We start from the raw sequence: 12,130 nt of genomic DNA on the forward strand, positions 1-12,130 counted from the left end.
ACAGCAAAGCGAGCACTTATTCACCTGAAGCTGGTATTGTCCTTTCTGAGGGAATAGAGTGACCAAGCCTGAAGGCCACCAGGTTGGCACTGTGCCTGGTGGCCAGAGTGAGGCGGCTAGAGGCTGGGGCTGAGCTGCACACAGCCGCCTCCTAGCTGAGGGGCCTTGGGCTAGTCACCAAACCTCTCTGGACCTGTTTGCACCCGGGTCATCACATGGCGGTACCGATGCCTGCCTGCTCACCTGCTCGGGGACAGCCTGGTGTCCAAGGCCCTGAGGGGAGCCCAGGGGCCCGTGAGCCCCTTCTGGCCAGAGACTAGATGGTGTCTTTCCACAGTGCCTCTCCTTCCCGGCCAGGCCTCTGGGAGTGTCTCCCACAGACCCACACGCTCGTCTTCCTTCCTCCCTGCTTCAGCAAGCCCCCTCGACCAGCTCCTGGTGGGGGCGCCGCTGACCTGGAGACGCTTCAGATAAATATTTCAAGGCCCTTATGTAACTTGACCTTCCTGTAACCATCTTTCTTCCCGACACTTCCCCTCAGCTCCCAGGTCTGCAGGCACCGGTGCCATGCTGGGCAGAGCCCCTCCCTCTCAGGCTGCACCTGCACCTCCTTCACCTTTGCATGCCCAGGAGCACCCGGCGCTTGGCAGGTGTTCAATCAAATCATCCTTAATGAATGAGTGAACGGACCGGACCGGGAGGAGCGGAGGGAAGGGGGGCATCTGCTTGTCCTGCCTCCTCTAAGGAGAAAACAGGCCAGTTCACCTTTCAGGAAATTCCTTCCCTAAACGCTACCAGAAACAACTAAGAACAGGGGTGGGGTTTCCTGCCCCTGGAGAAGCAACTCCACGCCCCTGGGGTTTGTCGGGATGGAGTGGGAAGGAGACTCCCAGCCACAGGTGAGTAAAGCACTGTCACAGGCGGGGGGAATTATTACACCCATTGCACAGGTGGGGACCCGGGGCGGACGAAGTTACAGGGAATGAGGGCCAGGAGTGGCACCAGGCGCCCCGCCCAATACCCAGTCTCTGGCAGACGTCCCGTTCTCCCGGGGGCCAGCGCGCCCCCACCATCACCTGTGCCGCGTGGGAACAGGCAGGGCGCAGAAGCAAAGACACCAGCGGGCATGCCCGTGGCCGGGGGTACCCTCTTCTCAGGAGGTGCCTGGATCTGGGGGAGTCTCCTCCCTTTCCTCCTTCCTCCTCGGTCCTGGGCGGTGGGGTGCTGTCCCTCGGGCAGACCTGCAGGGGCGGCCGCTCCTCGCCCACCCACAGTCTGTGCACATGCTCTAGGCCAGGCCAGTTCCACAGAAGGGCGCACCTCCCAGGGTGAGGCGATCCCGCCCCCACGGCACAGAGAACGTGAGGCGGCTCGGGAGTCCCCCGTCGCCGGGAGTCTGCCGGGGAAGCTGAGGGGCGCCGGGGAGGGAGTGCAGGCGCCCCCCACCTAAACCAGAGAAGCTGCCTGGCCTGACGGCAGGGGCGCCCAGCCGCCGCGTGTTGCTCTCAGCCCGGGCCACTAGGGGGCGGGCTGCCCCAGCAGAAACCCGAGCGAAGGCGGCGCAGGCCGGAGGAAAAGACAGGCTGGTGGGAACGAGCCTAAGGGGACAGCCTGCCACGTGCCAAGCGCTGCCACCGGCCTTATCTCAGTTAAGGCTCTTACCTAACACTTAGGTATTGTCCTGCGTTTACAAACAAGGACGCTGAGGCTGGGGCACTTGTGCGTCGGTCGGCTTCTGGCAAGACACCCAGCAGCGTCAGATTTGAGTCTCTGCTTGAACCCTTTGCAGACAGGGACAGTGCCTCATTCGTCTGGGCACCCTGGACTCAGTCCTCCTGGCACGTGGCGGCCATCAATGTTTATTATAATTACATCAAGTACAAAGAACAAATCAGAGACTCACCAACTTCAGAAGTCATACAGCCCTACCTTCTTGGGGCTAAAGAAGAAAGTGAGACCTGGAGAAGGGGAGTGTCCTGCCCAAAATTACACAGATGGTGGCAGATGGCAGAACACGGTCTGAGCATTTTTGTTGTTGTTGTTGTTGTTCCCAGGCTGCCTCTTCCTGAAAAGTTCCTAAATCAAGATCTCAGGCCTGCTTGGGGGGATTCTGAGATATAAGAGTGTTTCTAAACTGTGCTTTATTTTCGATTTCCCAAATCAACGTCACCGGAATCTGAATGAAAAAACACAACTCTTACCATAACCAGACTGAAACAGATCAGAAATTAAAAAAAAAAAAAAGTAACCGAAATGTTGGAAGCACTCAAATAAGGAAATAGACGCCTGACTTTCATATCCATCATCTCATCTGACCCCGGCCTACCCCCTCCAATGAGAAAGGCAAGGTAAGGCAGATAGAGCGGGTGGCAGGTTCACAAGCCCTCCTCCCGTACCCAGGGGCTCTTCGGATGCAGAACAGTTTGGAGTAGAGAGAGGTAGTAAGGTGCTACAGAACGCCCCCACAAAGCTCGGGGCAGTACCCTGTAATCAAACTCATTTGCATTTCTGCAGCAAAAGATGAATATTCATGCTAACTCGGATAAAGACTATCAGCTTCACAGCACTTCAACATTTGTCACCAGCTGAGTTACAGACAACTTTTGGGTTTCCAGAGTTTTGGCATTTCGGAATTTTGGAAAGAGATTGTGAGCCTTCACCACTCTCGCTTTTAAGGCCGAGAAGGTGAGGCCTGGGATCCTGTGCCGGGGACAGCCCCCGCTGGCCCGCGTGCAGCTGGCCGTCCAGCCGCGTGTCCTCGCGGCTCGCGGGCGCGGGCCGCGTTCCCTCCCAGGGGCCTGCCTACCTGCTCCGTGCGCTGCTCCCGCGGCGGGCCGCACACGTCCTGGACGGCCTCGTAGACGTTCTCGGAGTCGCTGCACGCCAGGGGCCGCGGACACACCCAAGAGCCCGCCACACTGCAGGCCTTGAAGTGGCCGGCGCTCGCGAGGAGGCCGGCGGGGGGCGCGAAGGAAGCGCGCGCCAGGTCGTCCAGGGACTGCGCGGGCCTCACGGGCGCGGGGGGCCGCACGTAGAGGCAGGCGGGCTGGCCCGGCGTCAGGCTGCGGCGCTGGGCCGCGGGTCGCCGCCGCTCCGGGCCGCCCAGGGAGCTGACCCGGCTCCGGGGCTCGGCGAGGGCGCCGTCGGGGCCCGCCGGCGCCGGCGCGCTCACGAAGCGGTAGTCGTAGCCGAGCGGCTCGCGGGCGGCCGGGCCCGGGGCGGGCGCGGGCGGCGGCGGGGCGGCGGGGTCGCCGAGGGCGGGCAGCTCGCGCACGTACTGCGCGGGCAGGTAGAAGGGGCGGCCGCCCGGCTCGCGCCGCACGTGCCACCAGTGCTCGGTGCTGCGGCGCAGCAGCCGGTAGCGCTCGTTGGGCTGGATGGCGACGCGGCGCCCGTCCTTGCCGGTGTACTCGAAGGGGTGCTCCACCAGCACGTACACGTCCTTCTCCACGTCCGCCGCCATCGCGGCCGCGGCGCTGCCCTGCGGGCGACAAGGGTGGGCGCACGGAGGTCAGGGCCGCGGCGCCGGGGGCGGCAGCACGCGGGCGGGAAGGGTGGGGAGGAGGGAGGCCTGGGATCGAGTCCCGACGCTGGACTCGGCGTGTCTGCGCAGGGCCTCAGTTTCCCTTCTTTAAAATGGGAGACTTGGGCAAGACAGTCTCTAAAGCTCCCGTTCCTACGTTCCGTGACGGAGTAACGAGAATGTCTTCCTTCTGGGGCTTTGAGTGGGAGGTTTGAGCCTCTCCTCGACTGGGCATTAATACTGGTCCGACTTTACTGGCAGGGAAGCCTTGGCTCGAAGAGATGGGTGACTGCCCACAATAAGGCCGACCCCAACCCCACGCCTGCCTGAGAGCTGCCTGGGCCTCCGTGCATGCCCGCCCCGCCTCACCACGCGGGGAACCTGCGGGCGGCTCCACGCGCCCTTCCTCCAGGCACCGGTGCCACGGGCCGCGTAGTCCCAGGGCGAAGGCCGAAGAACCGGTTCTCTGGGTTTTTCCTTCCTTCCCCGGCAGCTTCGCCGCAGATGTGAACCTGGAGCCCGGCTCGCCCTGGCGCGCCTGCGCTGCCCGCTGTTCCCCAGCTCCCACCTCCGTCTCCAGAGGGAGGCTCGGTCCTCGCGGCCTGGCCACCTGCCCTGTGATCCCTACACTGCCCCAGGAGAGTGCACTCTGTGACAGTGACTACCCATGCGGTGTGCCCAGAGCTCCCCAAAGCTCTTCTGGTGATCACCCCCCAACACACACCTCTACGGGCTCAGCCCGGCCCCGGGTGTGTCCGGGGAAGGAGGCAGAGCCTAAATGTGAACCTATGACCCTCATCAAAACGATGAGCCCGGTGTCCTGGGTGTCCTCACTACTGGGGTCCCTCCAAGCCCTTACACCGATCACACCTCTTGCCTCACAAAGGTGGCTCTGGACCACAGCTGGCAGCCCGGCCCTCGCAGAGGCTGAGTGACCCCAGAGCAGGGGTGGAGGCACCTACCTCACCCTCTCTCCTCTTCCCAAAGCTTTCCTGGCCCCTGGAGGGTCGGAGAGCTGCGGAGAGCGAGCCAGTAACCCCCGGGGGACAGGACACCTCCCCTCGCACCACCTCCAGGACCCCCGCGCGCACTCACGTGGGCGGGGCGGGCCGCGGGAAGCCGACAGGCTGGGTGGGCGGAGCCGGCGGCTGCAGGTTAGGCCCCCGCCATCGCCCTGGGCGGGGCTTGCAAGGGCGAGGCTGGAGAGACCCGCGGGTGGAGCAGCTGGGAGAGCAGAGGAGAGGGACGCTTAGGAGGACCCGGCTGCCCCCAGTTTCCAAAGCAGTTGTATTTGGGAGGGACGAGGAGCTAGAATGCTGCTACCTGGGCCCTTGGCAGCATTGGGGACGGGGCATGAAGCGAGAGTCTCTTGGGGTGGGGCAGGGCATAGGGGCGCTGAGTCTGGAGAGGTGCGCGCAGCTCTGGAGCGGACCCCAGGAAGTCAGGGTCCCGCCCCATTCCTACCCTACAGTGCAGTGTTTACCGCGCCCTGCTCTGGGAATGCCCTGCCGGGGCTCGACTTCCCGCCCGGGCGTTCCCAAGCCGTAGGAGGCCATCTGCACCCTGAATCACCAATTACAAGCCCTTTGCAGCCGTGTAGCCGGCGCTCCCCGCTCCGGGCTCACCTCTACCCTCCCCAGGCCCTCTCTGGACGCAGCCCAGCCGGGCCTGAAAAACCTGGAAAGGGGGCGCCCATAGGCGTCCGCTGGAGCCTTGGGCTGGGCGGGAGAGGATCCCGGCCCAGCTCCCTCCCCGACCCTGGGGTAGCGAAGAGAAGGGGAGGGCTTGGGAGGTCGGAGAGGATCCCCGGAGTGAAGGACTGACGCGTCTCCAGGAGGTACCCTGCGTCCTCGGCCCGGGCAGTTCGAGTTACAGCGGTGCCTACGCCCGAACCCGCGCTGAGGGCCCGGGCCTGGACCCCTCCAATCCCCGGACAGAAGGCAGACCTTCGCCTTCCCTTTCCCCGCCGGGCGGATTCGCCCCGCGCTGCCCCTCTTTCCCGGCCGCGCAGCTCCAGTCCCAGAGCCGTGCCAAGTGGAGTAGGGAGAGGGGCGGGCGCGCCATCCTCGGGGGTGAGAACCCACCCCCTGCGCCGCCCCCGCGCCCCCACCGCCCCCTGCGCCCTGGCTCAACACCCCGCGCAGCCCGGTTTCCGCACCTAGGGGCGCCGGCTCGCCAGCCTCGCGCTTCGCCTCCACTTGCCCCGGCGTGGCGCGCGTGGGCTCGGCGTCTGGAGCTCGCTCCTCGGCCTCCCGGTTCCCGCGCTGCCGGCTTCCTGTTCAACAATATAGTGAGGGAGGCACCGGCGGAGAGCTCCGGCAGAACTTCCTCCCGGGCTGGGGCTGGGCTGCGGCTGCGAGAGACAATCCCCGGTGTCCCGGCTTCCTGTCCCCTCTGCGCCGGCCCCTTGCCCCAGGAGCCGACATGCCACACCACCTCCCGGGATCCTGGGCCACACCTGGCTGTCTTCCGGATGGCGTGTTGAGGGACGCAGTAGGCTCCCCACCAACACCAGATTTTTCTCTCCTCCCTGCCCACCTTGATCCTTGCGGGGTAGGGCGGCCGCCCTCCTGTTTGTCCTCAGGGAAAGCTCGGAACATCCTGGAGGTCAGAATCTTGAGTCCAGCTGCTGGGTCCTCCACCCTGAAGTCTTCTTTTATTTTCTTTTTAAAAAAATCTATTTCTCTCTCCTTCCCCCCAGTTGTCTGCTCTCTGTCCACCCACTGTGCATTCTTCTGTGGCTGATCCTTATCAGCGGAACCGGGAATCTGTGTTTCTTTTTGTTGTGTCATCTTGTTTTGTCAGCTCTCAGAGTGTGCGGCCCCACTCCTGGGCAGGCTGCACCTTCTTTTGCGCTGGGCGGCTCTCCTTATGGGGTGCACTCCTTGTGCGTGGGGCTCCCCCACGCGGGGGGAAACCCCTGAGTGGCAGGGCACTCCTCACGCGCATCAGCACTGTGCATGGGCCAGCTCCACACCGGTCAAGGAGGCCGGGGGTTTGAACCGCAGACCTCCCATGAGATAGGCGGACGCCCTATCCCGTGGACCAAGTCTGCTTCCCTGAAGTCGTCTTTTCTGGAATCATTGGCTTCTTGGGGGGAAGTAATCTAACACCCTGATTGGAGCTTGGGCTCACTGAAGACATGGACAAGCCCCAGCCAGGTAGACCTTGTACTCTCAGGGCCCTCAAGGAAGAGTTGTGTGTGCCTGTAGGATGTGTGCTCTGGGAAGAAGGCGCTCCCACCCCAAGCCTCCACCGCTCCTGACATCACCTCAGTGAGGGCTGAGGGTTCAGCTGGAAACTGAGTCTAGCCATCTTGCTCCTTGAGTCCCCCCACCTCCATGTCTTTGCTCTTGCTAGGCCTTGCCCAGGAGTGATTTCATATTGTGCCAGGTGTCCCACTGGGTCTAACATCGGTGGCACCCTGGGCTCCTCCAGGGCAGGCGCAACTCAGCATTCACGTCCCTGGTCCTTCCTGCCCTCCCCCTTCTTGTTTAGAAAATGGCTGGAAGAATCCCCTCACTCACACACACATACACACACACTTAGGCCCTTCCCCACCTCTCCAGTTACCCAGCAAGCCAGGCAGGGAGGCAGTGAGTGGTAGTAGTTAAGGTCCTGGCCTGGGGCCAGACAGGTCTGATGTCCAATTCTGCCACTTGCTGCCCTTGGGATCTTGGGAGTTTTGCTTTCTCTGCATCTGTTTTCTTTCCTGTAAAGTAACATCTACTTGATAGGACTGTTGGGAAGGGTAAATAAGATTCACTCCACACCATGCCTAACAGATGGTGAATACACGATACATGAGTTATCACTAACTTTAGACATGAGCCTTCCCTCACTTTGAGGCTGGATTGTGGTCTCCAAATCTCCCAACTCTCTTTAGGCAGGAGGGGGGAGGGGAAAAGAGCCCCTAGAACACTCTGCTGAGCCCCTGGCCCTCCCCTCGGCCTCGCCTTCTTCCCTGAGCCCTCACTTGAGCTCCCCTTCTCTGGGCCACCCACCACTTACTACCCTTGGAGGGAGGTGAGGCCCTCAGGGAAACTGGGGCTCATAGGATGGGCAGAGGGTACTTCCTCTCAGGCTAAAAGGGTTCCTGCAGGATAGGAAACTCTGGACCAGTGCCCTGAGAGCTGCCCCTTTTCAGGGAATTGGTCTGGTTTCCTTCTTCTGTGGTGACATTGATGGACAGCGGTGGACTTCTTCTGGAACTTCAGAGGAAAGTAAACAGACAAGGAAAGGCCACTCTGAGCCCAATGTAAAACCATGTGTCCTGACTCAGGGGCCCTGTTCACACAGCCTGTCCTTTCTGAGCCCCTGCTCTCCTTGAATAATCCAGTGAGAAATAGTCCTAAGATTTCATATGTTAGTGTCAGGGGTCTGCGCTTTAAAGGCACAGGAAAGATGTCATGGTGGAATTTAAGGCACCAGCTTTAGTGGTTACATGTGAGTCGACCTGCCCAAAGCCCCTGAAATCCTACTTAATAGGGGGCCCTGACTCTTAGGAGTGGCAGGTGGGGTAGACTCTGAACACTGCTAAGTCCCTCTCTGTGGCCACTCCTGGCACATGAGCCCCTTGCTTTCAAGTGTTTGCCATGGATCCTGCACCCTCCCCTGTGCCAGAGACTGATTACTGGGGGAGAGTGGACCCAGCAAGGCAGTAAGGGACAGCCCGTGGTCTTCCCTCAGTCAATGCAGCGTAAGGATTCAGAAGCGAGACCAGGGATTAGAAAGATCAGGTCTTTACTGCAAAATTATTCAAAAATCACACAGCAGCAGTTCCTTCAATTCATTGCAAAGCACTCCTCAGGGCCTGAGACCCAGTCACTAGAAACTGTTTATTGCATAAAATAACATTTAAAAAATAGTGTGGGCACTAATGAAGCTCATATTAGCTTTCCATTGGAGGCGAGGCGGTAGAAGTCAACTCGTTTGAAAGCATTAGCAGCTTTTTGGTAATGGGGAAATGGTCAGCCCTAATGCTAATAATTCAGGGTCCAGGGGAACCCCCACCAACCAAAATGAACTCTGCCAAGGTCTCCTGCTACCTGCTAGGGCACCTTCTGGAATATACTCACAGGCCCGAGAAAAGAGAGCTGGGCCCTGCGGGCACTGCCCCTCAAGGATCTGGGGCAGTTATGGCTCTGATGAAGCCATGTTTGCAGTGGGGCATTAATGCTGGCTATGGGGGTGGGGTGGGGATAAGGACCCACTTTCTGGTTTAAGAGGCTTTGGTGTTTTGGGCACAGGCTTGCACCAGCTTCCATGAAGGGGATGGAGAAGCTGTGTGGCAGCCTCCTCCCACTGCACCGCCTGCCTACCGCCTCCTCTATTCTATTGCACAATCCACCCTGCGCCACAAAAGCTGGGCAGGTGACTCAGCAGCCAAATCACCCCAAGGGAGAGGTGGGGGTAGGGGCATCTCTTGAAAATGACAGTCAGGACCTCCAGCTGAGGCCTCTACCTGCCAGCTGAGTGCAGGTAAGATGGCCAGAGGACCCAGGGCTGAGAGGCGTTAGGTGGGGGAGGAGGAGGAGGCAGCAGGGCAATCACACCCAGAGTTTTCTCCAAACCACAAGGCCAAAACATCACTTTGAAGATAATCCAAGGCCCACCCCAGCCCCAAGACCTGCTTCAAAAGGCAACCCTGCTTCCCAAGTTCCCAATCTCTGGTGGCACCCCCACCAGGTAAGTCCAGTAAAGCTTTGTGAACTAATGGCTTTGTAAAACTGAGGCTAAGGATCCTTCCATAAGGGTGGTTTCTCCCACATGTCCCTGCACATCTCAGCAGTGGGGCTGGCACTCTTCACAAAAGCATGGGGTCAATTCTCCCCAGTGTAGGGATGACAGCCATGCTGCCCAAGGCTGGCTCCTGGCCTGAGCTCACTGCTCCGAGGGTCCTGCCCATCTCCCTGCCCTGGCAGGCGTAAATCAGGTGAGGGATACATCCCATGAGAGTCTGCCTGAGGGGGTCTGGAGTGTCTGCAGCAGACCACCTGCCCATGTGGCTGCCTATCTGTGGTGGGAGTGAAGTCATGGGATGAGGGGTGGGCAAGATGATGACCCTTCCCTGGAACAAGGAAGACTCAAAAAGTGCTGACAGTGCTGGTTTTGAGTCATTCCCCCTTCTCCCGCTGGGACCAAGATCCCAGGGTAGAGAGGAGCTGGGGCAGGGCTCTGGCACCAAGAAAGGTGATGGGTCTTTCAGGTAAGGAGGGTGAGGGCAGGGAGTGAAGCAGAGAGGAGATGAAGAAGGTGGCCGGTTGACACTGACTCCTGCCCTGCTGATGGGCAGTTTGGAATGCTGCCCACAAGCTGTCAGCAGCAAGTGCCTGGTGAGGGCACAAGAAAGGCACCAGGTCCAGCTGACACGCTCCATTCCTGCAGTGGCCTGCCCACTAGCCACCCACCCGCCTGCAGGGCAGACCCTGGCAGCTCCTGCACATCCTGCTGGGGGTGAGACTGCCTGTATTTCTTGGGTGACTTATGTAGGGTCAAGAATAAAAAAATATTTTCTGTTGAAATATGAAGGGGAAAAAACCCAACTTAAAAAACTAGACCTTTTAATCAGGAATGTGGAATTGAAAATGTTCCCCAAGTCTTGCTTTCACAGCCCTAATGGAGGTACTGGTGTCGGTGAGGTGAGCTGGGGCCTGATGAGGGCAAGGCTTCCCCTCTCCCCTAGGACAGGGGCTATCTGTGTCCCCACCTCCTGAAGCAGATGGATAGGGGGGAGGTGATGGGGCTTCCTTGCCTTTCTCTGGGAGGCCCATGCTCTGGTCACATCTGAGTGTCTCCTGCAAGGGAGAGAGCGCTGCAACACCTTGAGACAGAGTAGTGCAGGCTGATAGGAAGCCGAGCCTCACTCTCACCCCTGTGGCCTCTGGAGTCGGGGACAGGAGGCTGTGGTTAAGTGAGACTGTTCTGTTCTTGGTACTTGCGCCGTCGGGCACAGCGGGGGCAGCCCTTTTTCACCTCAGCCTGGCAGCTCTGGTGGAAGACGGTCTTGCACTCGCCACACCTGGAGGAGAGAGCAAAGAATGCTGCTTGTGCCAAATCTGCAGGAGGCTTCCCCCATGGCCTGGGGTGACCCAGTATGTTTGACCAGGGCCCATGGTGAAGCTGTACTCGATTCTGTAACCCATGCATGTGTGCAGCACCTCTCCATTCTGGAACAAAACATTTTTGAAAAAATGCTTAACAGTAAGTTGTACGATGCACTCTGATATTTTATAGTCTATTTCATTTTTTTTGAGACTTGCTAAACTGACTTCTTGCCTATGTTTAAAACACTCCGCAGCTTAATTACAATAGCAGACCTGGTGCCAGGCCCTGTGCTAATCCTGCAGGGTAGTAACTCATTTAGTCCCCCCTCAACCCATTCGTAGATGACAAAACAGGCCCGGAAAAGCCCCCACTCTGATGGGCTACTCTGGAGAACTTCCACCACCCTTCAGCCCTGGCACAAAGTGAACATCAATACGTTTTCACAAAATGGAATTCAGCAGTGGAATGCCCAGGCCAGGCTGCGGGTGTACTGTGTGGGGTAGGGGTGGGGGTGCTGTTCGGGTATCCCACATACCTGACCGTGGTATCAAACTCAAAGGGGAAGATGATGTCATGGTGGTGGCAGATCTGGCAGATGAAACCCCGCTGGGTGCACAGGTCGCAGTGGTAGACGTGCTGGGAGGCAAATTCGATGAGGGACTTGAGGAATCCTTCGTACACTCCCTCCGCAATCTGTGGAAGGCAAGTGCAGGCCACAAAGCCTTTTAGGCAGCCATGCTGACACTGCCTACAAAAGGTGGTCTGTGCTACCTCCAGCATCCTGCCTGGAGAACTTATACCAGAAACCCTTCACAAATTGGGTTAAGCACGCAGCAGTCCAGCCCTTGTGCACTGAGGTCATAAGGAAATTTTGAGATTTACAGAGGAGACCCAAATCTGCTGTGTCTTCTCTGAGGAATGGAGGGTCCCAAACTGTCATCCCTGTGGCCTTCCCTCAGGCCCCTCCAAGCTGGGGGAATTGTCCAGAGTCAGGGAGGGGGTTGAGGAGCCCCTGTGATCCTGGGGTTTACTGGACTGCCTACTTATTCCAGGGGGGCTGTGGGCTGCATCACTCACTGCCCCCAGGAAGCTTGGGGAAAAGGGGAGACCCATTCCTAGGTACTGCAAAGTTGAAGACTGCCATCTTCCAGGAATTAGCTCCCTCTAGAAAGGTCTATGGGGTGGGTAAGGGGGCAGAGGGCATGAAATTCTCACCTGTTGGAGGTCGGCAACACTGTACTTGTGGGGAAACTCCAAGAGATAATTCCTATGGTTGAGCCTTCAGAGGAAACATAAAGACTCCTTAGAAAGGTTTCCAGGACCCAGTTCAACCTGTGTTCTGTTTGTTTTTATTCCCTCAGCACTGCTCACCATGCACGAACACCTTCTGCCTTGTATGAGTTGATGGTTAAGAGCACAAAGCAGGCCTGCCTGAGCTTGGAACCTGGTCCTCTGGGTAACTAGTTGTTTTGACCTTGGGCAACTTACTTAACCTCTCTGAGCCTCATGTTTCCTCAAAAGAGAAATGGAGTTGTTTTGAGGATTAAATGATTTATTTAA

General features: G+C 58.9%; 2 protein-coding genes across 10 annotated transcripts in view; both read right to left on the reverse strand.

Annotated features, from left to right (window-relative positions):
- Nucleotides 1–5,992, reverse strand: part of ARHGAP27 (Rho GTPase activating protein 27) — a 35,926-nt gene extending 29,934 nt beyond the window's left edge. Inside the window, exons 1-2 of one of the 4 annotated variants that reach the window (XR_011646904.1) lie at nt 5,682–5,992; nt 2,807–3,481 (exon numbers count right to left, since the gene is read on the reverse strand). Coding sequence is in view for 3 of the 4 variants with exons in the window: in XM_058284377.2 (XP_058140360.1) it covers nt 2,807–3,463 (657 nt within the window). In the remaining variant the exon portion in view is untranslated. Of the gene's footprint in view, nt 1–2,806; nt 3,482–4,485; nt 4,545–5,681 lie in introns of those variants that run through there. The other 3 variants (XM_058284377.2, XM_058284376.2, XM_071210710.1) reach the window with 3 other exon arrangements.
- Nucleotides 5,993–8,249: 2,257 nt separating this feature from the next.
- Nucleotides 8,250–12,130, reverse strand: part of PLEKHM1 (pleckstrin homology and RUN domain containing M1) — a 59,324-nt gene continuing 55,443 nt past the window's right edge. For all 6 annotated transcript variants that reach the window (XM_058284395.2, XM_071210716.1, XM_058284396.2 and 3 more), the window contains 3 exons: nt 11,786–11,849; nt 11,106–11,263; nt 8,250–10,544 (listed from right to left, as the gene is read on the reverse strand). In XM_058284395.2, the coding sequence (XP_058140378.1) occupies nt 10,433–10,544; nt 11,106–11,263; nt 11,786–11,849 (334 nt within the window). In that variant the 3' untranslated portion in view covers nt 8,250–10,432. The remainder of the gene's footprint in view (nt 10,545–11,105; nt 11,264–11,785; nt 11,850–12,130) is intronic.

Source organism: Dasypus novemcinctus, chromosome 21, assembly GCF_030445035.2.
Source record: "Dasypus novemcinctus isolate mDasNov1 chromosome 21, mDasNov1.1.hap2, whole genome shotgun sequence".
Taxonomy (NCBI): domain Eukaryota; kingdom Metazoa; phylum Chordata; class Mammalia; order Cingulata; family Dasypodidae; genus Dasypus; species Dasypus novemcinctus.